At 38.7% G+C, this 27,842-nt stretch overlaps 1 protein-coding gene across 2 annotated transcripts in view; it reads right to left on the bottom strand.

Annotated features, from left to right (window-relative positions):
* Nucleotides 1-8,520: 8,520 nt before the first annotated feature.
* Nucleotides 8,521-27,842, bottom strand: part of STRADB (STE20 related adaptor beta) — a 43,836-nt gene continuing 24,514 nt past the window's right edge. Inside the window, exons 4-12 of one of the 2 annotated variants that reach the window (XM_035007385.1) lie at nt 25,089-25,188; nt 22,132-22,253; nt 20,656-20,764; nt 12,687-12,810; nt 11,296-11,467; nt 10,894-10,998; nt 10,498-10,742; nt 9,822-9,864; nt 8,521-9,344 (exon numbers count right to left, since the gene is read on the bottom strand). In XM_035007385.1, coding sequence (XP_034863276.1) covers nt 9,210-9,344; nt 9,822-9,864; nt 10,498-10,742; nt 10,894-10,998; nt 11,296-11,467; nt 12,687-12,810; nt 20,656-20,764; nt 22,132-22,253; nt 25,089-25,188 — 1,155 coding nt within the window. In that variant the 3' untranslated portion in view covers nt 8,521-9,209. Of the gene's footprint in view, nt 9,357-9,821; nt 9,865-10,497; nt 10,743-10,893; nt 10,999-11,295; nt 11,468-12,686; nt 12,811-20,655; nt 20,765-22,131; nt 22,254-25,088; nt 25,189-27,842 lie in introns of both variants that reach the window. The other variant, XM_035007386.1, reaches the window with a different exon arrangement.

Here is a 27,842-nt window from a genome sequence, read left to right on the forward strand (position 1 = left end):
CTTCCAGTATTTCTTGTAAGGCTGGTTTGGTGATCACAAATTCTTTTAGTTTCTGTTTGTCCTGGAAGCTTTTTATCACCCCTTCTATTTTGAATGACATCCTGTCTGGATAAAGTATTCTTGGATGTGTATTTTTCTCCTTTAGCACCCTGAATATATCATGCCAGTCCTTTTTGGCCTGCCAGGTCTCTGTGGATAGGTCTGCTGTCAATCTAATATTCCTATCCTTATAGGTTACAGACCTCTTGTCTCAAGCTGCCTTCAGGATTTATTCTTTATCTCTGAGATTTTTAAGTTTCACTATTATATGTTGGGGTGTTGACCTATTTTTATTGATTTTGAGGGGGGTTCTCTGTGCCTCCTGGATTTTGATGCCTGTTTCCTTCCTCAGATTTGGGAAGTTCTCTGCTATAATTTGCTATAATTATACCTTCTGCCCCTCTCTCTCTTTCTTCTTCTGGGATCCCAATTATTCTAATAATTTTTCATTTTATGGTATCACTTATGTCTCAAATTCTCCCCTCATGATCCAGTAGTTGTTTATCTCTCTTTTTCTCAGCTTCTTTATTCACCATCATTTGGTCTTCTATATCACTAATTCTCTCTTCTGCCTTATTTATCCTAGCAGTTAGAGCCTCCATTTTGATTGCACCTCATTAATAGCCTTTTTGGTTTTGACTTGGTTAGATTGTAGTTCTTGTATTTCTCCAGAAAGTGTTTCTCTAGCATCTTCCATGCTTTTTTTCAAGCCCAGCCAGTATCTTTATAATCGTCATTCTGTGTCTGGTTGAGTTTGCAGGTGTTCCCTATGGTTTGGTAGCTAGCTAGCTGAATTCCTGGGACCACACAAAATTAAGGTCTACTCATCTGTCATCCTAGACTTCCTCCTCTATGTATTTTTTTATTCCTTCTGATTTCTTTGTTGACCTATTCATCAATTTAGTAGCATGTTAACCTCCATATATTTGTGCTCTTTCCAGATTTTTATCTTGTGGTTTATTTCTAATTTCATTGCATTATGGTCAGAAAAGATGCATGGTATAACTCTGAACTTTTTGAAATTGTTGAGACTTGTTTTGTGACCTTATATGTGATCTATTCTGGAGAATATTCCATGTGCACTTGGAAAGAATGTGTATTATGCTGTTTTAGGATGAAATGTTCTGAATGTATCTGTTAAGTTTATCTTGTCCAATGTGTCATTCAAAGCCACTATTTCCTTGCTGATTTTCTGTTGAGATGATCTGTCCATTGATGTAAGTGGGGTGTTAAAGTCCCCTACTATTATTGTATTACTTTATATTTGTTATTAACTGTTTTATGTGTTTTGGTGTTCCCACGTTGTTTGCATAAGTATTTACAATTATATGTCTTCTTGCTGGATTGTCCCCTTAATGATTATATAGTGTCCTTTGTCTCTTGTTACAGTCTTTGTTTTGAAGTCAATTTTGTCTGATATAAGTATTGATACCCCAGCTTTCTTTTCATATTCATTTGCATGATAAATGTTTCTCCATCCCCTTTCAATCTGCATGTGTCTTTAGGTATGAAGTGATTGTCTTGTAGGCAGCATAAATGGTCCTATGTTTTTATCTATTTTATCACCCTATGCCTTTTGATTGGAGTGCTTAGTCCATTTAAATTCAAAGTAATTATTGATAGATATGTATTAATTACCATTTTGTTATTTGTTTTCTGTTTGTTTTTATGGATCTTCTTTGTTCCTTTCTTCCTTTGCTCTCTTTTTTTAACCATAAGTTGGCTTTCTTTAATGATTAACTTGGATTCATTTCTCTTTTGCATATCTGTCACTGGTTTTTTATTTGTGGTTACCATTAGGTTTGTAAATCACATCTACATATAGCAGTCTATATTAAGCAGATGGTTGCTTAACTTTGAATCTATTCTTTACTCCTCTTCTCCCCATATTTTAGGTATATGGTATCATACTTCATTTTGTGAGTCCCTTGACTGATTTTTACAGATATAATTCTTTTTCCTGCTTTTGTGCTTCCTTTTTTTCTTTTACTTATGGTCTTTCCTTTCCATCCAAAAGGGTCCCCTTTAACATTTCTTGAATGGCTGGTTTAGTGGTCACAAACTCCTTTAACACTTGTTTGTCTGGGACACTCTGTATTCTGAATGATAGTCTTGCTGGATTGAGTATTCTTGGCTGCAGATTTTTTCCTTTCAGCACTTTGAATCTATCATGCCACTCCCTTCTGGCCTGCAAAGTTTCTATTGAAAAACTCACTGATAGCCTTATGGGGTTTCCCTTGTATGTAACTGTTTTCTTTTCTCTTGCTGCTTTTCAAATTCTTTATCACTGCTTTTTGCCATTTTAATTACTATGTGTTTTGGTGTGGACCTCTTTGGGTTGATTTTGTTGAGTCGGGCATCTCTGTGTCTCCTGGATCTGAATTTATTTCCTTCCCCCAATTTGGGAAGTTTTCAGATATTATTTCTTCAAATAAATTTTCTGCTCCCTTTTCTCTTTCTTCTCCTTCTGGGATCACTATAATCTCTATAATGTTAGTATGCTTGAGAGAGTCATTGAGTTCCCTAAGTCTGTTCTCATTTTGCATAATTTTTTTTCTTACCACTTAGCTTGATTTCTTTTCATTACTCTGTCCTCCAGGTCACTCATTTGTTCTGTGTCTTCTAGCTTGCTATTTATTCCATCTAGTATATTTTTAATTTCAATTATTGTGTCCTTCATCTTTTTTTAAATATGTGTTAAGGGTCTCTTGATGTCCTCTACTCTTCTCAAGTCCCATGAGTATTTTTACGAACATTACTTTAAATTCTCTATGAGGCATATTACTTATATCTGTTTTGCTTAGGCCTCTTGCTGGATTTTTCCTATTCACTTGGGACATATTCCCCTGTCTCCTCATTTTGCCTCTCTGTGTCTGTTTTTGTGTAGTAGGAAACTGAGCTATATCTCCTGCTCTTCAAAGGAGTGGGTGGTGTGTGCACTTTTAACAAGATGGCACTCATCCTCTTCCACAGGGGACATGCAGCTGCTGCAGAGATGGGGGCACACAGGCTGCTCCATAAAGCATGCATGGGGGAGTGCAGTTTTAACAAGGTACATGCATCTTCCCCAGGAGGTGACAAGCTGCCACCAGGATAAAGGCCCTGCAAAGTGCACAGTTGGGAGATACAGTGTTGGCAAAGTTTGCATGCTGGTCTTGCTGGGGAGGGCACCAGCAACACCAGGGCTGAGGCAGGCCTGTGTGGAAGGGGCAGATCCACAGAAGCACTAGGGAGGGTGATGTAGTTTAAGCAATTTAGGTAGTGAATGACGGTTCCCACAGGTGGCTGTGTGTTTATGCTGGGGAACAGGGGAGGGAAAGGGTGCCTGCCTGCTCCTTTGTTCCTGAAAAAGTCCCCCATAGACTGACATTAGTCAATAATTTTCCCTCCTATATGTTCCAGGAATTTTTTCAAATTACTGCTTCTAAACTGTGTCTCCACAGGCTGTGTGTCATGCTGTCACTTTAAGTGTGGGGACTCAGCTTCCTATCACCTTCAGTGCTGTCCCAGAGCTAAGGCCACTGATTTTTAAAATTGCAGGTTTTAAGTCTCACTGGTCTTAAAAACTCACAAAATTTGGCCCTTCTGATTTTCAAAGCCAATTGCTATGGTGATTTTTCTTCTCTGTGCAGCCTCCCCTGTGTGTAGTCTATTTCTTGCCCATGTCTGCACCTATAGCAACCCACCTCTGGCAGGCAGACCTGTAGGGTTAAGCTCCCCACCATGTCTCTGATAGGAACATGGCCTCTTCTCTACATTTAGTTGTGGAGTTATTCTCCCAGTCTTTGGGTCATTTTCTGGGTTATACTGATGTGAGTGTCATCTAGTTGAATCCAGGGGAAGAGGTGAGTTTAGGGCCTTCGTACTCCACCATCTTTGCTGGAAGTCCCCTGTACTGGACTTATAAGTGATTTATCTACTACCTTTATTATGTTTGTATGTACCTGTGAAGTTTTTTCCTTTTCTAATTTTCTTACTCCTGTCTATGGTTTTTTCTTTTCACTGAAAGAATTAATTCCTTTTAACATTTCTTATAAGGCTGGTTTAGTGGTGAGAATTCCTTTATCTCTCTGTCTATTCTGAATGATAAAATTACTGGATAGAGTATTTTTGGTTGCAGGTTTTTTCTTTCAGCACTTTGAATATATCATTCCACTCCCTTGTGGCCTGTGAAGTTCCTGCTAAAAAATCAGAAGATAGCCTTATGGAGTTTCCCTTGTATATAACTTTTCTTTTCTCTTGCTGGTTTTAAAATTCTCTGTAACTACTTTGCCATTTTATTGGGTCTTGGTGTGGACCTCCTCGGGTTGATTTTATAGGGGGCTCATTGTGCCTCACTGTGCCTCCTGTTTCTGGATGTGTTTCCTTCCCTAGATTAGGGAAGTTTTCAGCAATTTTTCAAATTTTCTTCCCTCTTTTTCTTCTCCTCTGGGAACCCTACAATACAAATGTTATTATTATACTAGATGGTGTTGCTGAGTTCCTTAACCTATTTTCATTTTTCTGATTCTATTTTCTTTTTGTTATTCAGCTTGATCACTTTCCATTACTTTGTCTCCCAACTTGCTGATCTGTTTTGCATCCTCTAGTCTACTATTTATTTCCTCTAGTGTATTTTTTAGTTTTTGAGTTCATGTCTGGTTTTTTATATTTTCTACCTCTTTGTTGAGGGTCTCACTGAGATCCTCCTCTCTTTTCTCATGTCAATTATCTTAATGACCATTACTTTGGATTCTTTATCTGGCATATTGCTTATATCCATCTCATTTAGCTCTTTGGTTGTGATTTTGTCCTGTTCCTTCATCTGGGGCATAGTCCTCTCCCCCCCCACCCCCGGCCCCATTTTGTCTATGTATTGGGAAAGTCAGCTACATCTCCTGATCTTAAAAGTAGTGGCCTTTTGAAGAGGTCCTGTCGTGCAATGTCCCCTGTTCACCAGAACGAGGAGCTTCAAGGGTGTCTCCTCTGTGTGGTTGCATGCACTGTTGTGATTGAGTCACATTTGCCTTCTGCCATGGCTCTCTTTGCCTGTTGTGGGCAGGGTTTGGTCCCTGTTCTGTTAAGGGGCCCATCTGGGGCTGTGTTGGGCATAATAGTTGGGTTGGACCAGATGCCTGCCTTCAGCCCATTTGCTGGGGTTAAGGGTTGCATGAAACTGTGGGGCATTTTCCCTGAGTTGTCCCTTATTGGTGGGTGGTGATGGCATTCAGATTAGATGTCTGGCTCCAACTCACCCTCTCACTCTCCTAGGTCTAAGCCCACTGATCTTTAAAGTACCAGGAGTTAAGCCCTGCTGATTGTAAACTCATCAAGTTAATCCCCATTGCTTTTCAAATCCAGATGTTGTGGTAACTCATCTTCCCAGTGCAGGCACCCCGTGTCTGCAGTGCCTGAAGTGTGGTCTGTTCCTCTCCTTTCTCTATTCTTGTGGTGTCCATCCCTTTTCTGGTTAGTCTTGCTGAGAGTTTGGGTGCTGACTGCATCTCTGCCCCTCCTACCATTTTCCTTGTGGCCTCCTCTCAACAATTAACTATGGAGGGCCTGTTCTGCCAGTCTGGGTTGTTTTGGGGGTTAGGTGCACTGATGTGGCTGTTATCTAGATGTATCCATGGGACAAGCTGAGCTTAGGATCCTCCTACTCCACCATCTTCCCAGGCTCCTATATGTTCTATTCCTATCAAGTACAATATTTGGATCTTGTCAGACTTTGGTTTGCTCTTGAGAAAAACTTCAATTTACAGAATATTGGTCAATTTTTCTACCATAAATCATAAAGACTATGGGGGGGCTTAAATAGAATTGGAAAATGGATTCTTGATCATTCACTTAATGGTATAATCAATAGGTAATAATTTTTTTTTTTTGGAGACCAAGAATTTCTAGTAATCTTCAAGGTTGTCAGTATGTGTATCAGTCAGGGAATTGGGAAAGTAACTCTGGATCTGTCAAGTTAGAAGGAACACAGGGAACTGGTTTCATTGGTGATGGAACTAAGGCTAAGAAATCAAAACGGATAGTGAGGCAATCCAAAGATTAGCAAGAGCAGGAAGTGATACCCGCCCTAGGATGGAAGGGACAGCAAGAAGTGGTGTTACCTGAGTCCTAAAGCAAGAAGACGAAGAAGGTACAGCTGCTGCCAGAGACACCACAAAAAACAGGGAAGTGGGACAAAAGGTGAGCAAGAAATACATTTCTTCTGTCTCCTCTTATACTCTGATCTTCCACTGGTGCCTCCCTGGAAACCAGAGAGTGAGGGTGCATGGGAAATGTAGTTCCCAATGAAGCAGAGCAGGGGAAGAGTGAATAAGTGGATTTGAGAACAGGCAATTGACCAGTAGTACTTAAGAGGAAAACCACTGACCTAGCTTATAGTAGAGGAGATATTTACTAAATGAAAACTGAAATCCCTTTACCTCACTAAACTTCTAGAGGCAATCTTGTAACATAATATCAATATTGTAACATATCATCAAAAATTTCCATAGAAATCAAAATTACCATAGACATCTCTCAAATTTTTTCAAGTCCTTTTTTTAAAAAAACAAAAAACCCTCATAACCTTTATTCAAGGAAGAATTCCTTAAATATTTATTAAATGTCTACAATATGCCAAACACTTTGCCAAACACTAGGAATATAGTAGTGAATAAGACAATAATTCCAAGGAGTCCACAGTCTACTGGGGACATAAATACACAAGTATAGAGTTGTGTAAGTGCTGTTTGGGGAAAGTACTACAGCAGCTCATAGGAGGGCATTTTGCTAAGGTGACTATATCAGTTTGGTTCTTTAGAAAGCAGACACCAAGATGAAATCAGACATGTGTGGTAAGGCAGAATAATGACTCTCCTCCCCCTTCACCCCAAATATATCCACATCCTAATTCCTGGAACCTGTGATTATGTTGCCTTACATGGCAAGAGAGACTTTGAAGCTGTGATTGAATTAAGGATCTTGAGTTGGGGAGATTATCTTGCATTTTCGGGGTAGGCCCAAGAGTCCTTACAAGAGAGAGGCAGAAGGGTCAATCAGAGGTGTGATCACTTGAAACAGAAGCTGGAATAATATTGGTCCACAAAGGCAGGCAGGTAGTTTCTAGAAATTGGCAAAGGCAGATTTCTCCCTAGGGCCCCTAGAAGGAATATAGCCCTCTCAACCCATTTGAAATTTCTGACCTTTAGAACTGTAAGAAAATAAATCTGTATTGTTTTATGCCACTAAATTTGTGGTAATTTGTTACATCAGCGATAGAAAATTAATACAGCAAGCAAGGAGCCTATGGTGCAAAATTTAAGGCAAGTGATCTCAGGATGAAGCTATCAATATCTATCATGATGGTTAGTTTTATGTGTCGATTTAACTGAGCCACAGGGAGTCCATTTATTTGGTCAAACATTATTCTGGCTATTTCTGTAAGGAAGTTTTTTGAGGAAATTGACTAAATCTATAGACTGAATAAAGCAGACTGCCTTCCTTGATGTGGGTCGGCCTCATCAGTGGAAGACCTGAATAGAACAAAGACATTGACTAGGCTGACTCTCCCTTGAGTAAGAGATAATTCCTTCTGCCTAACCGCCTTCAAAGAGGAGCATCAGCTTTTTCCTGCCTTTGCACTGGAACTACATCATTAAATCTCCCGGGTCTGCAGGTTGCTCACTCACCTTGCAAATCTTGGGACTTGTTAGTCTCCATAATAGTATAAGCCATATTTATTCCTTATAATAAATATCCTATTGGTTCTGTTTCTCTGGAGAACTCTAATACTCCTCTAATACACAGGAGATCTGAGAAGCACTGCTTCGTGGCTTCCAGAGTCCACCTTTTGCACTAACATCAACTCTCACCCAGGCTCTATGGTTCCTGTTAGCCTCTCTTACCTAGAGGAAATAGGAGGAGGTTAGTGGAATGAACTACAGTCCCCACTACTACAGGTGATCTCAGGGCCTCAACTGGTATTTATGTCCTCTCTCTTCCACCTTGGCAGGTCTTCATGGCTTACTTGATGGAGTAACTTAAACATTCTTGAGGAGAGCTGGCCAATAAACATGAAGAGGTTTGTGTTTCAAATTGTCTATTCATTTTTGCATTATTTGTCTCATTGGTTTTAATTCTTTAGTCTTAAGACAATCATCTGAATTTTTAATGTAATGTTAAATAAGATTAAGACAATCCATTAACTGAGGTAGGTCCCAATTTACCACAGTTTAAACTATGTACTCTTTGAGACACATCTCTCTTTTTTGCTAATAAGGTAAAACCATTAATTAAGATCTTTATGTCCTTAAATGTTGTATCCCCTACAGGAGCAAGAATAATCATATAAAGGGCCAGAACATCTTCTGCCTCATTGAATAAATACCAGGTTGTCCCCAATTCATGTATGTTATGTAAATAAATCCATTTGAAAAGAGGCTTTCCTTGGCAAAACAAATTAGAATCTGTGTTTTAGCTTTATCAAATCACAAAAATAAAAACATAAACTCAATTCAATAAATCTTTATTGAGCTCCCACAGGGTGCATGAATTTAGAATCTATAATTTACAGAAGTAGAAAAGTGTCACTTTAGCCTCTTAAAAATGAAAAAAACAAAGCAAATTACAATTTCTCTATATATTTCAAGTGAATCATTTAATGTGAGGCTCAGTTTGATATTACCGTAAGTATTAACAGAATAAAATGGGAAAGTATAAACATTTTCCCTTCTATCAATCAAAAAAGGGTTTTGATGCCAGGATAAACTAGCCTGTTGGTCTAAAACAGCTGATCAAAAAGGCTAGAGAATCTGGAAGTAAAAAATGTACTTGGAAGCACTGTCCTCTGAGGGCTCATTCCCCTGAGGGCAACAAAATGCTGAAAACTGGCTCAAAAATTATATTGAAAGATCAAGAAGGGGCGTTAGTCACAGCTTGGGGAAAAACAATTGAGAACAGATGACACTAAATGTAGCTAGATTCATAATTCTGAAGTTTTCCTGGAGTCATACTAGAACTGAGTTAACCAAATAGGCTATGAACTCATGCTCCTTTGAAGAGAGTGGTTTTAAGAAATAGACTCTCCAGTGCACCAACTGTATTTTCAAGTATAATTCTAGTATTTGTACCTAGCAATACAGAAGAAAAGCAGCAGGGAGAAAGTGTCAAGTATCTAGGACATAAAGGATGTGGTAGTCCTAGAATTCCCAGTTTAAGTCTTTTTCATCAGGAAAATCACATTCTGGTTCAGTCCAAGGTGACACCGGAGACAGTGCTATTGATGGCTTAGGAGGCAACAGTGAAAGTATTGAATCCTGGCTTTCTTCTTTCATCTGTTAAAGAAACTCAAAAATTCAATACATTAGCTATGTTAGCAATAAATGACTTTTTAAAATGTAAAAAGTGTTTAAAATTGTTTGTTTTTAGGTATTTTCACTAAAAATGCCTTTGATCATCTGAAAACAGGAAGAAGTAATAACCAAATGAACTAATTTTTATCAGAATTATTTTGCCCCTTCATCATCTCTAGCCAATATAGAAAACTAAAATGTCTCTAATCAAAATATAAATTGAGGGCATAGTAACATTTAATGATACTCTGTTTTTACTCATTTTGTTTCACAGAATGGAAATATTTTAGAAAGTCTGTAATTGAACTACCAAAAAAGTTTTCTTATTTTTAACTTTACTTTGTAAGGAAGTCATTATTAAGAATCTTGGTTACCAAACTGTCCCATTAAGCCAAAAAATGAAATGAATTTTTAATAGTATTTAAAAACATCTAGGCAACAGAAGATAGATCAACCTACCTGTTTGAAGAAAACATGAGACAATAAACTGCTTGCAGATGGTCTGAAATTTTTTTAAAAGTTATAAGAAAAAAAGAGCCTTGTGTTAGAATGTGTATTTTTAGGTGTAAAAATATATTAGAAATTAGGTTTAGAGCTATAAAATTCAATACTAAAAAACTGAAGCCCAATTCTTAGCTTCAGCGTTGACTAATGGGAAAAATTAATTTGAGAAATAACATTTATTGGGCACTTACTAATTTTAAGGAAGTATTCTAGGCATTAAGAGGCTAAAAAAAGATACACCTTATTTCTGAAATACTAACACATATGTAGTTGCAATAATAATTTATGCTATAGCAACATTTTTGTACTGCTTGGAAGTTTCTAAAATGTATCAACAAAAATGCAGTAATTAATGTTCAGAAAGATGAACTGATTTTTACAAAATAACTTGGTTAAGAAGGGATACAGCTGAGACCAGAGACCAAGTCTTCTGACTTCAGATCCAGTACTCGTCCCATTTGCTCACTGCCTCTACTTGTTCTTAGCACTGATATTTTCTGGATTAGACTGTAATTTTTTGATCAAAAGATTGATAAAAGAGATTTGAATTTTGTGGGAAGAGAGTATCACAAAGCTTCTATAAAATATAAAACATGTAAGTTTGATGCTATTTACAAGTGGCCAATATTACCTTTTCTCAGGATCTTGTTGCAAACAGAGCTGAACCAAGCTAAAGAAGGCAGGAGAGAAAGTTTTTGAGGATGGAGTTTGCAATCTGTCACTATTTCCTATGTGAGTTCCACTGGAGACAAGTACACTTTCTCCAATCCCAGAGTCTACACCTGATCGGGAATTCTTCATTCTGGATTCTGACTGAGGGAAGATACTAACATCCAATGGGCTATAAGGAGGACCTTTCAGTTTCTGTAACAACATCTAAAAGAAAGAAAATTTCCTTCAACCCTTTTCAGAGAAAACATTAAAATAACAATAAAGATTCTAAGAGCAAAGATGTTTAACAAATTATCTAGAATATAAGGGATCCTATGAAAAAAAAAAGTAGTTTGGGGCTCTTAATAGCATTTACCTGAGTCCTATGCATGTCCTGGAAAGGTACCTGCCCACTGGCCAATTCGCATGCTGTAATCCCAACACTGTAAATATCTGACTTTACATTATATCCATGTAAATCCTGTAGAACAATTAATTTGAAGTCCTTTAGTGAAAATAACTTAAAAAGTTATATAAATGTGCTTTTTTGAGAAAGGATGTGGGAATAATGGAAAAAACTCATAAGTGAGAAATCAAGATATACCTAATATGTGGTATAAACATTTTAAAATCCCTAACATAATTTTGACAAGAAAGAGGAAAAAAGTCTTGCAGTAGGCCATTCACCAATCCAAATCTAAGGGCACAATTGTCCTTTAGTCAAGCTCAGAAGACACTCAAGATGCACAGACAACCCAATACGAAGGCCACACCTGACCTGTCTCAGTAGTTCTGGGCTCAGCCACGGCTGCACTGATGTGCTGAACTGTGGGAAATCATACACAGCCCTATGCCTCTGTCCGTGCTTAACCAAACTATGCAGGTGGGACAGGCCAGAGAGGGTCACTAGGCCATCACCAGAAATGAGGATATGGCTGGCTTTAATACTCCTAGAACAAAAAGAAACAATCCTAAATACTAGGAAATTGGCCAAGGAAGAATAAATATCTGGTCAGAACAAATCCATGTATTCTCTTGGAAATTACTCTTTATAAAATTATAAAATAGCACACATATATAAGTGTGTTTATACAAACACATATATACACATATATGTATACATACACATATGAAAAGTGAGGAATTAAGGAATCCTTTCAAGTATTTAATATAGCATTAGAACAAGGGAAAATACAACTGACAGCTACATTTGGAAGGGATAATATTTTTTTCAAACTAGGAATGGAATCAAATTATCAATTTCACTGTTTTAGGATACTGTTGCAATATACCCAAAGAGAAGTCTAAAAAGTCAAGTAATATTTGAATTATAAAGTTAGAATTTAAAGTTAAATGCAGTATTATCCAATAAAAGGCAGCCTAGCCTCTCATGGTATTAACATCATTTACAAAGATATTTTATATAAAAATTTCCTTTGTCAGATAAATTATACAAGAGCCTTGTTTTTCATCCAAAATACTGAATTTGGAAACTAACAGAAGGAGGATGGCCAACAGTCCGGTTAACTATATTAAAACCTTGATTAATTAGAATACAGTATGTTAGAACTCCTCTGTTAACCAGAATGTTCCTAAAAATGAATAGTAAGAAGCTTTAAAGATATTGAAATGAACAGTAAAAAAACAAGCTTATTTAAAAATAATTAAAAGGGAAAAAGTCCCAGTATATCATAGAACAACGTTGTTTTTAACATTCAGCCAATTACTTCTGCATCTATAGTTTAAAAATAAGAGAACTGATATTTAATATGATAGTTTTAAGGTGCTACAAAATATTTAAGAAATCAAAGGTTTAGTTCCAATTTGTACATGATATAAATATGACACAGAGCTGAAAAGCAGATAAGAAAAACAAACAAGACACAAGGAGAATCACTACCTACAGCTTATACCCTAGAGTTCCACGAAGGCAGGCGCTCCACCAGAACACTGAGCACAGCATTTGGTAAACAGGATGTGGTCTGAACATTTTTGGTGAATAAACATAAAATGTAAACAATTACTGTACCTACTGGCCCGTTCCTCCCTCAATTTTCACTTACGAGTTTCCTATCTCTCCTAACACTCAACTGCTCCTTCCTAAAAGCTCCTTACATTATTTCTTCCACTTAAATCCATTCATTCTATAAAATACAAGTAAGTAAATACCTGTGAATACAGCCATTTTGATGCAGATAGCTCAACCCTCTCACTGCTCCAAAGAGAATGTTTCTTATTAAAGTTTCATTCATTCCTTCAGGAAAGTAAGTCTTCAAGAGTTGACTTGCTGATCCTGAAAGAAACACCTGAAATCTTCAATTGAACATTGAAAGTGATTTTGCTTCTAGCTATGTTTTTGGTTTTTTTTTTTTATTTTTTTATTGTTATGTTAATCCCCATACATTACATCATTAGTTTGATATAGTGTTCCATGATTGTGCATAACACCCAGTGCTCCATGCAGAACGTGCCCTCTTTAATACCCATCACCAGGCTAACCCATCCTCCCCCCCACACCAGAACCCTGTTTGTTTTTCAGAGTTCATCATCTCTCATGGTTCGTCTACCCCTCTGATTTTCCCCCCTTCATTCTTCCCCTCCTGCTATCCTCTTTTTCTTAACATATATTGCATTATTTGTTTCGTAGATACAGATCTGAGATTCAACAGTCTTGCACAATTCACAGCGCTTACCAGAGCACATACCCTCCCCAGTATCTATCACCCAGTCACCCCATCCCTCCCACCCCAACCCCCACTCCAGCAACCCTCAGTTTCCTGAGATTAAGAATTCCTCATATCAGTGAGGTCCTATGATACATGTCTTTCTCTGATTGACTTATTTCGCTCAGCATAATACCCTCCAGTTCCATCCACGTCATTGCAAATGGCAAGATCTCATTCCTTTTGATGGCTGCATAATATTCCATCGTATATACATACCACATCTTCTTTATCCATTCATCTGTCGATGGACATCTTAGCTCTCTCCACAGTTTAGCTATTGTGGACATTGCTGCTATAAACATCGGGGTGCACGTACCCTTTCTGATCCCTACTTTTGAATCTTTGGGGTAAATACCCAGTAGTGCAATTGCTGGATCGTATGGTAGCTCTATTTTCAACTTTTTGAGGAATCTCCATACTGTTTTCCAGAGTGGCTGCGCCAGCTTGCATTCCCACCAACAGTGTAGGAGGGTTCCCCTTTCTCCGCATCCCTGCCAACACCTGTCATTTCCTGACTTGTTAATTTTAGCCATTCTGACTGGTGTGAGGTGGTATCTCATTGAAGTTTTGATTTGGATTTCCCTGATGCCGAGCGATGTTGAGTGCTTTTTCATGTGTCTGTGGGCCAGTTGGATGTCTTCTTTGGAAAAATGTCTGTTCATGTCTTCTGCCCATTTCTTGATTGGATTAGTTGTTCTTTGGGTGTTGAGTTTGATAAGTTCTTTATAGATTTTGGATACTAGCCCTTTATCTGATATGTCATTTGCAAATATCTTCTCCCATTCTGTCGGTTGTCTTTTCGTTTTGTTGGCTGCTGCTTTTGCTGTGCAAAAGCTTTTTATCTTGATGAAGACCCAATAGTTCATTTTTGCCCTTGCTTCCCTTGCCTTTGGCGATGTTTCTAGGAAGAAGTTGCTGCGGCTGAGGTCGAAGAGGTTGCTGCCTGTGTTCTCCTTTAGGCTTTTGATGGACTCCTGTCTCACATTGAGGTCTTTCAACCATTTGGAGTCTCTTTTTGTGTGTGGTGTAAGGAAATGGTCCAGTTTCATTCTTCTGCATGTGGCTGTCCAATTTTCCCAACACCATTTGTTGAAGAGACTGTCTTTTTTCCAGTGGACATTCTTTCCTGCTTTGTCAAAGATGAGTTGACCATAGAGTTGAGGGTCCATTTCTGGGCTCTCTGTTCTGTTCCATTGATCTATGTGTCTGTTTTTGTGCCAGTACCATACTGTCTTGATGATGACAGCTTTGTAATAGAGCTGGAAGTCCGGAATTGTGATGCCACCAGCTTTGCTTTTCTTTTTCAACATTCCTCTGGCTATCTGGGGTCTTTTCTGTTTCCATACAAATTTTAGGATTATTTGTTCCATTTCTTTGAAAGAAGTGGATGGTATTTTGATGAGGATTGCATTGAATGTGTAGATTGCTCTAGGTAGCATTGACATCTTCACAACATTTGTTCTTCCAATCCATGAGCATGGAACGTTTTTCCATTTCTTTGTGTCTTCCTCAATTTCTTTCATGAGTATTTTATAGTTTTCTGAGTACAGAAAACTTTGCCTCTTTGGTTAGATTTATTCCTAGGTATCTTATGGTTTGGGGTACAATTGTAAATGGGATCGACTCCTTAATTTCTCTTTCTTCTGTCTTGTTGTTGCTGTATAGGAATGCCACTGACTTCTGTGCATTGATTTTATATCCTGCCACCTTACTGAATTCCTGTATGAGTTCTAGAAGTTTTGGGGTGGAGTCTTTGGGGTTTTCCACATAAAGTATCATATCATCTGCAAAGAGTGAGAGTTTGACTTCTTCTTTGCCGATATGGATACCTTTGATTTCTTTTTGTTGTCCGATTGCTGTGGCTAGGACTTCTAATACTATGTTGAATAGCAGTGGTGATAGTGGACATCCCTGCCGCGTTCCTGACCTTAGGGGCAAAGCTCTCAGATTTTCCCCATTGAGAATGATATTCGCTGTAGGTTTTTCATAGATGGCTTTTATGATATTGAGGTATGTACCCTCTATGCCTATACTCTGAAGAGTTTTGATCAAGAAAGGATGCTGTACTTTGTCAAATGCTTTTTCTGCATCTATTGAGAGGATCGTATGATTCTTCTTCTTCCGTTTGTTAATGTATTGTATCACGTTGATTGATTTGCAGATGTTGAACTAACCTTGCAGCCCAGGGATAAATTCCACTTGGTCGTGGTGAATAATCCTTTTAATGTACTGTTGGATCCTATTGGCTAGTATTTTGGTGAGAATTTTTGCATCCATGTTCATCAGGGATATTGGTCTATAATTCTCCTTTTTGATGGGGTCTTTGTCTGGTTTTGGGATCAAGGTAATGCTGGCCTCATAAAATGAGTTTGGAAGTTTTCCTTCCATTTCTATTTTTTGGAACAGTTTCAGAAGAATAGGTATTAATTCTTCTTTAAATGTTTGGTAGAATTCCCCTGGGAAGCCATCTGGCCCTGGGCTTTGGTTGGTTGGGAGATTTTTGATGACTGCTTCAATTGCCTTAGTGGTTATAGGTCTGCTCAGGTTTTCTATTTCTTCCTGGTTCAGTTTTGGTAGTTGATACATCTCTAGGAATGCATCCATTTCTTCCAGGTTATCTAATTTGCTGGCATAGAGTTGCTCATAATATGTTCTTATAATTGTTTGTATTTCTTTGGTGTTGGTTGTGATCTCTCCTCTTTCATCCATGATTTTGTTGATTTGGGTCATTTCTCTTTTCTTTTTGATAAGTCTGGCCAGGGGTTTATCAATCTTGTTAATTCTTTCAAAGAACCAGCTCCTAGTTTCGTTGATCTGTTCTACTGTTCTTTTAGTTTCTCTTTCATTGATTTCTGCTCTGATCTTTACTATTTCTCTTCTCCTGCTGGGTTTAGGCTTTATTTGCTGTTCTTTCTCCAGCTCCTTTAGGTGTAGGGTTAGGTTGTGTATTTGAGACCTTTCTTGTTTCTTGAGAAAGGTTTGTATTGCTATATACTTCCCTCGTAGGACCGCCTTGCTGCATCCCAAAGATTTTGAACAGTTGTGTTTTCATTTTCATTGGTTTCCATTAATTTTTTAAATTCTTCTTTAATTTCCTGGTTGACCCATTCATTCTTTAGTAGGATGCTCTTTAGCCTCCATGTAGTTGAGTTCTTTCCGACTTTCCTCTTGTGATTGAGTTCTAGTTTCAAAGCATTGTGGTCTGAAAATAGGGAATGATCCCAATCTTTTGGTACCAGTTGAGACCTGATTTATGACCTAGGATGTGATCGATTCTGGAGAATGTTCCATGGGCACTAGAGAAGAATGTGTATTCCATTGCTTTGGGATGGAATGTTCTGAATATGTCTGTGAAGTCCATTTGGTCCAGTGTGTCATTTAAAGCCTTTATTTCCTTGTTGATCTTTTGCTTAGACGATCTGTCCATTTCAGTGAGGGGGGTGTTAAAGTCCCCCACTATTATTGTATTGTTGTCAATGTGTTTCTTTGCTTTTGTTATTAATTGCCTTATATAATTGGCTGCTCCCATGTTAGGGGCATAGATATTTACAATTGTTAGATCTTCTTGTTGGATAGACCCTTTAAGTAGGATATAGTGTCCTTCCTCATCTCTTATTAGCCTTTGGTTTAAAATCTAATTTGTCTGATATAAGGATTGCGACCCCAGCTTTCTTTTGGTGTCCATTAGCATGGTAAATGGTTTTCCACCCCCTCACTTTCAATCTGGAGGTGTCTTTGGGTCTAAAATGAGTCTCTTGCAGACAGCATATCGATGGGTCTTGTTTTTTAATCCAGTCTGATAGCCTTTGTCTTTTGATTGGGGCGTTTAGCCCATTTACATTCAGGGTAGCTATTGAAAGATATGAATTTAGTGCCATCGTATTGCCTGTAAGGTGACTGTTACTGTATATTGTCTGTGTTCCTTTCTGGTCTATGTTGCTTTTAGGGTCTCTCTTTGCTTAGAGGACCCCTTTCAAGATTTCTTGTAGGGCTGGTTTCGTGTTTGCAAATTCCTTTAGTTTTTGTTTGTCCTGGAAGCTGGAAGCCTAGCTGGATATAGTATTCTTGGCTGCATATTTTTCTCATTTAGTGCTCTGAATATATCATGCCAGTCCTTTCTGGCCTGCCTGGTCTCTGTGGATAGGTCTGTTGCCAATCTAATGTTTCTACCATTGTAGGTTACATATCTCTTGTCCCGAGCTGCTTTCAGGATTTTCTCTTTATCTCTGAGACTCGTAAGTTTTACTATTAGATGTCGGGGTGTTGACCTATTTTTATTGATTTTGAGAGGGGTTCTCTGTGCTCCTGGATTTTGATGCCTGTGTCCTTCCCCAAATTAGGGAAGTTCTCTGCTATAATTTGCTCCATTATACCTTCTGCCCCTCTCTCTCTTTCTTCTTCTTCTGGGATCCCAATTATTCTAATGTTGTTTCGTCTTATGGTATCGCTTATCTCTCGAATTCTGCCCTCGTGATCCAGTAGTTGTTTATCTCTCTTTTTCTCAGCTTCTTTATTTTCCATCATTTGGTCTTCTATATCACTGATTCTCTCTTCTGCCTCATTTATCCTAGCAGTTAGCGCCCCCATATTTGACTGCACCTCATTAATAGCCTTTTTGATTTCAACGTGGTTAGATTTTAGTTCTTTTACTTCTCCAGAAAGGGTTTCTCTAATAACTTCCATGTTTTTTTCAAGCCCAGCTAGTATCTTTAAAGTGATGATTCTGAACTCTAGATCCGACATCATACTAATGTCCGTATTGAGTAGGTCCCTGGCAGTCGGTACTACCTCTTGTTCTTTTTGTTGAGGTGATTTTTTCCGTCTTGTCATTTTGTCCAGAGGAGAATAGATTAATAAGAGAACAAAATGCTAACAGGATAACAACATCCCCAGAAAATATACTCTAAACAAATCAGAAAAGACCTGAAGCAGGGGGAAAAGAAAGGGAAAGAGAGAAAAAAGGAAAGAAAAAAAAAGATAAAGATAAAAACAAAAACAGAACAAAACAAAAAAAAAACAGAATATGATCAAATATGATCAGGCTGGTATATAGATCAGTGCCACACACTAGATTTTGGGTGTATTTTGGTCTGTTAGAAGAAAGTGCCTCCCAAAATTTTAAACAAAGAAAAACTTATATATGTCCAAAAATAAGGGTTGATACGATGAAGGGATGGAATATGACTGTAAAGATGGAAAGTATAAAAAATTTTATAAAAGGAATTGATAAGTTGTTTGAAAAAAGAAAGAAGAGGATTTAAAAAAAAAAAAGAAAAGAAAAAGGAAAGAATGTGATCAGGCAGGGGAGTAGAAAAAAACCATACACTAGAGATTTAGGGTATATTTTGATCTGTTAGAAGAAACGATCTCAAAATTTTAAAGAGAGAACAACTTATATATATATGCCAAAAATACGGGTAACTACTATAAAGGGATAGAATATGACTCTAAAAATGAAAAATAAAAGTTTTTTTAAAAAAGGGATTGATAAAATGTTGGCTGAAAAAGGGAAAAAGAAAAATTCAGAAAAAAAAAAAAAGACAGACTAAAGAATCATAGTAAAAAAGCCATGGATTCTATGTGCAGTATTCCCCTAACGCTGGAGTTCTGCCGTTCTCATTGATCGGTAAACTTGGTCTTGGCTGGCTGTTCTCGCTGATCTTCTGGGGGGAGGGGCCTGTTGCCGTGGTTCCCAAATGTCTTTGCCGGAGGCAGAATTGCCCGCCCTTGCCCGGTCCGGGCTAAGTAATCTGCTCGGGTTTGCTCTCCAGAGCTTTTGTTCCCTGCAAGCTTTCTGTACAGCTTTGGAGGCGAAGAGTGAAATGGCGGCCTCCCAATCTCCACCTCAGAGGAGCCAAGAACTCAGGGCCCCACTCCTCAGTGCGCCCCCAGAGAAAAGCCGTCAGTCACTCCCGTCTCCCCCGTCTCCGGCCTCACTCCGTGCTCACGCAGCCTGTGACCCTGCCTTTCTATCTCTGGCACCCGACCCCGTGTGGAGTCTCCAAACCCCGCAGATCCCTGCGGTGCGCTCCCGTGCCTCTCCTCCCGGGAGAAGAGGGTCAGTCTCCACAGATCTGCCGCTTGTTGGGTCCCTGCTGGAGGAGCAGTAGCCCAACTGTGCTGCGGATCACGGTTTATGACAACCCCGAGCTGAGAGCCCTCGCCTCGGCTCCGTCTCTGCAGCCGGCTTTCCCGCTCCGATACCTGGGAGCTCTGCCGCACTCAGGCTCCCCCGGTCCTTGTGTGACCCCGAGGGTCCTGAGACCACACTGTCCCACGAGGGTTCCACCCCCCGCTTAGCCACTGGAGTGATGTCCCTCAGCAGAGCCAACTTCTAAAAGTTCCGATTTTGTGCTCCGCTGTTCTATCACTTGCCAGAAGCGGCCGACAGAGGCCCCTCCCCTGCCGTCTATCCTCCCGAATATCAAATATCGCCTCAGATTCACTTCTCCGCACGTCCTACCTTCCAGAAAGTGGTTGCTTTTCTGTTCACAGAGTTGTTGCTATTCTTTTCTCCAATCTCCTGTTGAGTTTGTAGGTGTTCAGAATGGTCTAATCCCCATTCAGCTGAATTCCTGAGACCAGACGAAATCCAGGTCTCCTACTCCTCCGCCATCTTGCTCGGTTTGTTTCACTTCTAGCTATGTTTTAAATGTTCTTTCAACCATAAACTCACACACACACACACACATTATGTTTTAGAGTCTAACCACTATCCTATGATGCAAAGGTAATTTTCCTTCAAGAATCTTCAAAGACCTTTCTAATGAAAATCTAGAGATTAGAAAATTAACAATTTTCAGTATTACCGAAAAGATACTGTGTGGATGTATTTATTTTTCAATCCAGAGGCAATTCACAAAAGTGTCCTAAAAATCAAAGCTCTAGAATCCATTAATTTATTTATTCAATACACTTATTGAACACTTTGTGTGAGGGACTATATGAGCACCAAAATGAAAAATACATGATCCTGGCCTCAAGAAGTTCAAGTCCAGTGAAATGAGACAGGTACACACACAGATGTTTACCATACAGTAAAATAAGTTTACAATGAGAGAAATTGGGACAGAGATAGTGTGCATAGGTGAAGAATCATTCTGCTTGAAGACCTATAGCGGCTCTCCATTGATAGAGAGGCAGGAAACTGAAGGGAAGAGACAGTTTGTTCAAAGGCATGGACTTTTAGGGAAGCAGTAGTAGTTTCAGTGATGATCAGACCCATTCTGCCTTTTTCCAAAGACTAAAATTCAACATGAACCAGATATAGAGATTTATCATGAAATCTAGACTTGGCCACCAGATTTATAAATTAAAAGTAGGGATTCATAAATCTAAGATCCCACCCATCCTTATAATTGTAGCTTCCAGGCTAAACTATGAGTTACTTTATCTAAGATGAGTTTTCTTACCATAAGCCATAAACGGAGAAATAACCCAAAGCCAGCTGCCAACAGTGAAAACAGTCCAATAAGTTGTAATATTGGGGTGCCGGAAAAAGTGGGATAGAATCACTGCTTTCTAGGATAAACACACAAGAGACAAGACATTTAAAAACAACTTTTTTCCCCCTTATGATGAAAATAACAGCAGAGGTGGCAGCTAACACTCAGCACAGCTTATTAGTACTAAGCACTGTTCTTGGGGCTGCCATCTCTTTAAATGTCACCACCATGACACAAAGTATGTCATATGATCATTCCTATTTTACAGGAGAGAAACAGGAAATAAGAAACTTAGAAATAAGTCAGAAAGCTTGTTCAAAAGCACATAATCAATAAAAGGAGTGGAAGAGAGATGTGAATTGAATCTGACTCCTGAGGTCATACTTTTAATAACTATAGTATGTTCTTATTACAGAAACATTTAAAAATACATAAAACTATGAAGATAATCACTTCTAACACTAAATCAGAGACAACCACTGTTAACATTTCACTGTACTTTTTTTTTTTTTTTAATTTTACTTATTTTTTTGAGAAAGAGAGTGAGAGAGAGATCATGAGCAGGGGGCACGGGTAGAGGGAGAAGCAGACTTCCCACTGAGCAGGGAGCCCGATGCGGGGCTCAGTCCCAGGACCCTGAGATCATGACCTGAGCCAAAGGCAGACGTTTTAACTGACTGAGCCACCCAGGTGCTCCTTCACTGTAATTTTTTTTTTTTTTTAAGATTTTATTTATTTATTTGAAGAGAGAGACACAGCGAGAGAGGGAACACAAGCAGGGGGAGTGGCAGAGGGAGAAGCAGGCTTCCCGCCGAGCAGGGAGCCCGATGCGGGGCTCAATCTCAGGACCCTGGGATCACGACCTGAGCCGAAGGCAGACGCTTAACGACTGAGCCACCCAGGCGCCCCCACTGTAATTTCTTTCAATCTTTTTTTTTTCTGTGCAAAAACATGTGCACATGTAAATACTTTAAAAATTCGGACAATATCAAAACAAAATGCTTTCCCTCTTTATATCAAAAATGATTAGTGACAATGAAAATGGTATTACAATATTCCCGAAATGCAATTCTGTTAAAATTTATCAATTCAGAACTTGATTTTACTTAGCTGGATGAAAAGGAAACTATTTGTTTTTGTTTTTTTCTATTTCCGTATATGACTATTTGGGATTGGACTAGGAGCACTGTAAATCTCCAGACCAGCATTTTGAATAGGATATTCATTTGAGGGAATTTATAGTAGTTACCAAAGTTTGAATATATTTGTTCTTTCATGGATCTGGCTTCCAAGCATTATTTCCAATTCTGTTATTGCATGTTTATTAGAAGAAAGAAATTTAACTTTCTCTAACAGAAAGAACTGTAATTTGGGAAAAAGAATTCTTACAGATGTAATCTCGTCAAATAGACATTAAATATATCATTTTTCTCATATTGGTACCTGTAAAGCGTTCAGGCGTTCATCAGTGCAGTTTTCTAGATTTGTAATTTTTATAGTCACCAGTGTTCCTGTAGGAGTATGACGGGCAAGATGGACAGTCGTCAAGTTGTCAAATCCTCTTCCTACAATCAGATGTAAAACTCATGTTAGCAACCAAAGAAGAAAAAAACTGATAATTTGGACATCATCAAAATTTAAACCTTCTGCTCTTCAAGAAAACACTGTTAAGAAAATGAAAAGATAAGCCACTAATAGAAAGCATTAATGATACTTATATCTGACAAGACATATCCAGCATATATAAAAAATTTTTTACAACTCTATAGAATTCTTACAATTCTATGCTACCCTATACTAAATTTAAAAATATGCAACCCACAAAAGAAGATATAGGAATGTCTAATAAGCACATGAAAAAATGCTCAAGATAGAGAAATGCAAATTAAAACCACAATGATATACCATATCTATTATAATGGCTCAAATTGTGACTTGATAAACAAATTATGACAAATTCAAACAATGGAGTATTATTCAGCAATCCCTGAACCATTGATGTGTTTTCTGTTTGTCACATAAATGGTATCATACTTTGTGTCTGGCTTCTTTCACTTAGCATAATGCTTTTGAGACTTTTTTTTTTTTAAAGATTTTATTTATTTGACAGAGACACAGCCAGAGAGGGAACACAAGCAGGGGGAGTGGGAGAGGGAGAAGCAGGCTTCCCGCGGAGTGGGGAGCCTGATGCTGGCCTCAATCCCAGGACCCTGGGATCATGACCTGAGCCGAAGGCAAACACTTAACGACTGAGCCACCAGGTGCCACCGCTTTTGAGACTGTTCCATGTTGTTGTGTTTCAGTAGTTTCTTTTTATCGCTGAGTAACAATCCATTGGATGAATATACGACAATTTATCCATTCACAAGTTGATAGATCCTTGGGTTGTTTTCAGTTTTTGGTGACTATAAAGCTTCCAAAACATTCTTTAAGTAGACATATGTTTTCATTTCTCTTTGGCAAATACTTACAAATGGGAAGGCTGGGTCATGCATATTTAACCTTATATTTAACCTAATTTGAAAGTGGCTGAACCACTTTTATTCCCACATGCAATGTATAAGAGCTACAATATACTTACCAGCATTTGGTGTCATCAATTTTTAAAATTTAAAACACCTGGAGTGGCACCTATCAATAGGCACCTAATAAATGTTAGTCCCTCCCTCTCTCCAGTCACCAAATTATGCCATTTATCTTTGAAATGAAGTTAATCACAAATTCATCCTTTCCACTCCAGTGTCTGTCAGCATGACTGCCTTAGTTCAAGTCCTGTCCTCTGTCACTGGTCGCATGCAGTGACTACCTCACCATGCCCTGCATTCTCAACTAAGGCATGTTCCAAAATTACTGGGGAAACAATACTTTAAAAGGCTATACCTAGGTCCCACTCACCAGAAATTTTGATTCAGTAGGTCTGTGATGGGATATAGGCACTGCAATTTTTAAAGATTCAGGTGATATGGATGATCCTTCCAGTTGTAAATCACTGATCTACATCTTCCAGACTGCTGCCTGGAACTGCTGCCAGTTATCTATTGATAAAATTCAGCATTTTATCAATAGAAAGGTACTAGAGTGCAGCATCTCTCCAGTCAGAGAGGTTTGCTTTCAAATCACTAGCTGTAGGGTTGTCACTTAAATTCTCAGAGCCTCACTATCCTCATCAGACAAATGGGAGTGGTAAAAGGCTGACATGAAAACATACACATGAAATGTTCAGCACAGTGCCTATTAGATGGTATTATTACTACTGTCACCATTCCACAATGTATCTCAAACACGGAGAGGATAAATTCCAAACTTGTGCCTTAAGTGCTTTGAGAAATGAAGTGGGTAAGTTGTGAGGGATGACAGAGTATGAACTTCTAAATATATCATATGAAATCTTTCACAGTGTGTTACAAACTTCTCTTTCCAGATTTGTCTCCTGCCACTGCCTACTCTCCCTCTGTTCCCACTTGTAGGCAAAGAGCATCTATGGGGTAGTTCCCCTCTAACCATCTTTCCTTAGTCATCTACCGAAGTAATTTTTTTTTTAACCTTTTTTTAAATTGACACCATCCGAACATCCCTTTTAATTTGGGGGCATTTTCCACCAGTGCTATTTAGAAATGTCAGATCCTTATCTTCTCTTGGTCTCCTTGACACTGGCATGGGAAGGTCAATGACTTAAGTTTAGCCAAATGATGGATGAAGTTAGTGACAAACAGAAGCAGAGGCAGCAGAACTCACTGCAGTGGGTTCCAATATCTGGGATATAAGTACTCTAACAGGTAGTTCACGAACCAGGCTGTTCCTATGCCATGGCCCTGACTCTGGTTCTAGTTACATAGCTTTTCTTAGTTTTTTCCAAGTCTCTCTCTAGCCAACAACTGTGTCAGTTAGCAATACTGTTCAAAAAATTCTCCTCTTAAGTTAGGATTGTTTTCTGTTGTAACAAAAACCCTGAGTAGAACATTTAGCAAACTTTTCCTCATTCTTCAGGATCCCACTTATTTTTGTGACCTTTATTAACTCTCAGAGTAGTCAAGATGGATGGTCAGATGTTCCATCTTTTCTGTTCCCATAACAACATACCTCTACTATAGTGCCCTCTAGTACATAAACAAGACTACCTTACGAGTTCATCTTCCCAGAGAGAATACGGATTCCCCAAGTGTTTTACATGGGTTTATATCCCTAGCACCTAACATAGTATCTGTTTGTAGTGTTTAATAGATATTTCTGAATATTCACAGCAAATATTTCACAAGTGTATGGCTATTAATAGAGCTGTCTGACAAAATTAACATCTAGTTTTATGCTACAGGTGACAACAGAAAAAGACCTGCCCACAAAATAATCTTTTTGTCATCAATTTCATTTCTAACGATGAAGGGTCAATTCAGGATAATTACCTATTTCCACTTGGAGTTCATAGTGAGAAACATTGGTGGAACAGATCACATCCTTGGCTCTACTGGAAGGAGGCAATTGGGAAAAGGTTGGCGCATCAACCTGCATTATTTTAAAAAGATGAAAACAAAATAAACTTTTTTGGTCCCCCATTTTAGTCCCCTACCCTAATATAAAATACTGATATTTTATTTTCAAACACAAAAGTGCTCATTAGGAAGGCACTGGAAGGTGGCTTACGACACCATTTCAAGATCTAAAAAGAGTTTAAAATTGCTAATAAGTGGTTAGTTAAAAAGCTATCAGCATGTAAAGGCGGAGAGGATGGGAAAAGCAGATTTATAGGTAACAAAGAATACTTTCCTGCACTATTTCCAGTAAGCATTTTTAGGAGTTGCTAGAAACAGCTATTAATTCTTCAGGGTATCTAATAAATACATGAAGGGAAGAAACGCAGGGACCTGTGAGGAATATTCTGTACTTTTGCTCTTGCTTCAAGTGGTTGCCAGTTATATCTATTACACATATAAGTCCCTGCTCAGCTAATGGAGATGTTAACAAATCAAGGAAAAATTTCCACATTGCAGCCTATTAAAATTGCTGAAGTTTTTCACAAGATGAATCAGAAGGAAGGTAAGAAAGAAAAACCTCAAGAGATGGGAGAATAGGGTACAGACTTCCTGAGTTAATGACTATGTGCCAATATGAGGTCTCATGGGGGTGCTTTAGGGTCAGAGTCTTAGGTTTGCACCAGATCCCAGTCACAGTGAAATAAGATGCACACAGAAGAAAGAAGAGGCCAAAACCACTGGTGTCATACGACAGCCAAGAAGACCTCCCAAAAGACAGCCATACTCTAAAAGACACTTGGGAGATTTCACAGGCATCAGCAGGTGGCACGAACCTTGTTACTGCCTCCAAGGTACAGAGAAGGAAGAAAGGGATGAGAAATGACATTACTGTAGTAGGAGTTGTGCTGCTTTTTACAACCTTGATTCTACATGTTCCCTAAACTTTTAAAAGCGCAGAAAAAATATAAGCTCACAATTAAAGATGAATAAAGGTCAATACTGTTCAAGAGGGGTGAAAGACTGTAAAAAGAAATCCTACTATTACAATTGGAAATAATCCCAATAAAGAAATCTAAATAAATCATTTCTTCAAAACAGGTAGTCTTCAAATTACATTAGATTTAAAGAACACAAATAAGAGATAGAAGGAAAAACATATTAACAAATTTTTAAAATTTTCAAGTGATAACCTATAAGCCTGTCAGGAAGGCTAGAGCACCCAATGAACTGAGGTTTATAGCTCACTGCTAGAGAAAAATGGAATAGGTTACCAGACGATGGATTGAAATCAGGCTAATCAACCTCTTCTTTGCTTCCATCTTCTCCATTAGGGAAATAGTCGTCTTTTTTTTTTTTTTTTTTTTTTAAATAGGCTCCATGCCCAACATGGGGCTTAAACTCACAACCCTGAGATTAAGAATTGTATGCACTACCAACTGAGGCGGCCAGGTGTCCCAGGAAAGTTTTCTTTAAAATAGAAGGGGTGGGGCACCTGTGTGGATCAGCTGGTTGGGCATCTGACTCTTGGTTTTGGCTCAGGTCATGATCTCAGGGTTGTGGGATCAAGCCCCGTGCTGGGCTCTGTGCTCAGCGCAGAGTCTACTTGGGATTCTTTTCCTCTTCCTCCTCCTCTCTGCCCCTCCCCCCACTGCACATGGGCACACGCTCTCTCTCAAATAAAATCTAAAATAGAAGGGGCACATATATTGTAAATATGTAGCTGAAGTCCAAAACAAAGTGTTTTAAATAGGTTCAAAGTTACAGGCCAAAGACAATTATATCTAGAATATTAAGTTTGCAGATGTAGTAGAACTGAGAAGAGAAACCAGAATGAAAATAGTCAAATACTGACCCAATTTTCAAAACTGCCCGGCCCCCACATTCTCCTGCAGACCTGCCCTCAGCAGAATTCCATCCAAGGCAAGTCACAGAAGGGCATTGTGCAAGCAGTCTAGACAGTTGCCAGTACCACTCCACAGTGACTCTTGCCATAGGGAGAGGGGAATATAGCCATATACACCAATCTGACTCTGACCCCAGCATTGGCTGGGGGCAAACATCTGGTCTGATTATAGGTGGCCCCACCCACCAATAAAAGCTTCTCAGGAGACAATACAGGGAGAGCACACTGCAGTTGGGTATGACCCTAGCACTGGCAAATGCCTGGTCTGACCCACCTTAAGCCCAAGGCAACCCCAAACTGGCCATTCACAACACAGGGACCAAAAGCTGCCAACAATCGGCAAAGAGAACCACTGCAGATCACTGGACTGAAGGCAAACACTGCTCAGCCACAACAGGGCACATACAACACACATAGGAGACACCCCTGAAGCACTTGGTTCTGGCACAGTGCGTGGTACTACAGAAGCTCTTCTTCAGAAGGCCACTACTTTTAAGAGCAGAAGTAGCTGACTTTTCTAACATAGGGAAACAGAGAAAGTTAGACAAAATGAGGAGACACAGAAATATGTCTCAAATGAAAAAGCAGGACAAAATCACAGCAAAAGAGCTAAACAAAACAGAGATAATATGCCTGATAGAGAATTTAAAGTAATGGTCATGAAGATACTCACTGGACTTGAGAAAAGAGTGGAGGATCTCAGTGAGACCCTCAACAAAGAGATAGAAAATATAAACAAGAACTAAGCAGAGATGAAGAATACAATAACTCAAAAATATACT

This window comes from Mirounga leonina, unplaced genomic scaffold (assembly GCF_011800145.1).
Source record: "Mirounga leonina isolate KUSES-001 unplaced genomic scaffold, KU_Mleo_1.0 Mir_151, whole genome shotgun sequence".
Classification (NCBI taxonomy): Eukaryota; Metazoa; Chordata; class Mammalia; order Carnivora; family Phocidae; genus Mirounga; species Mirounga leonina.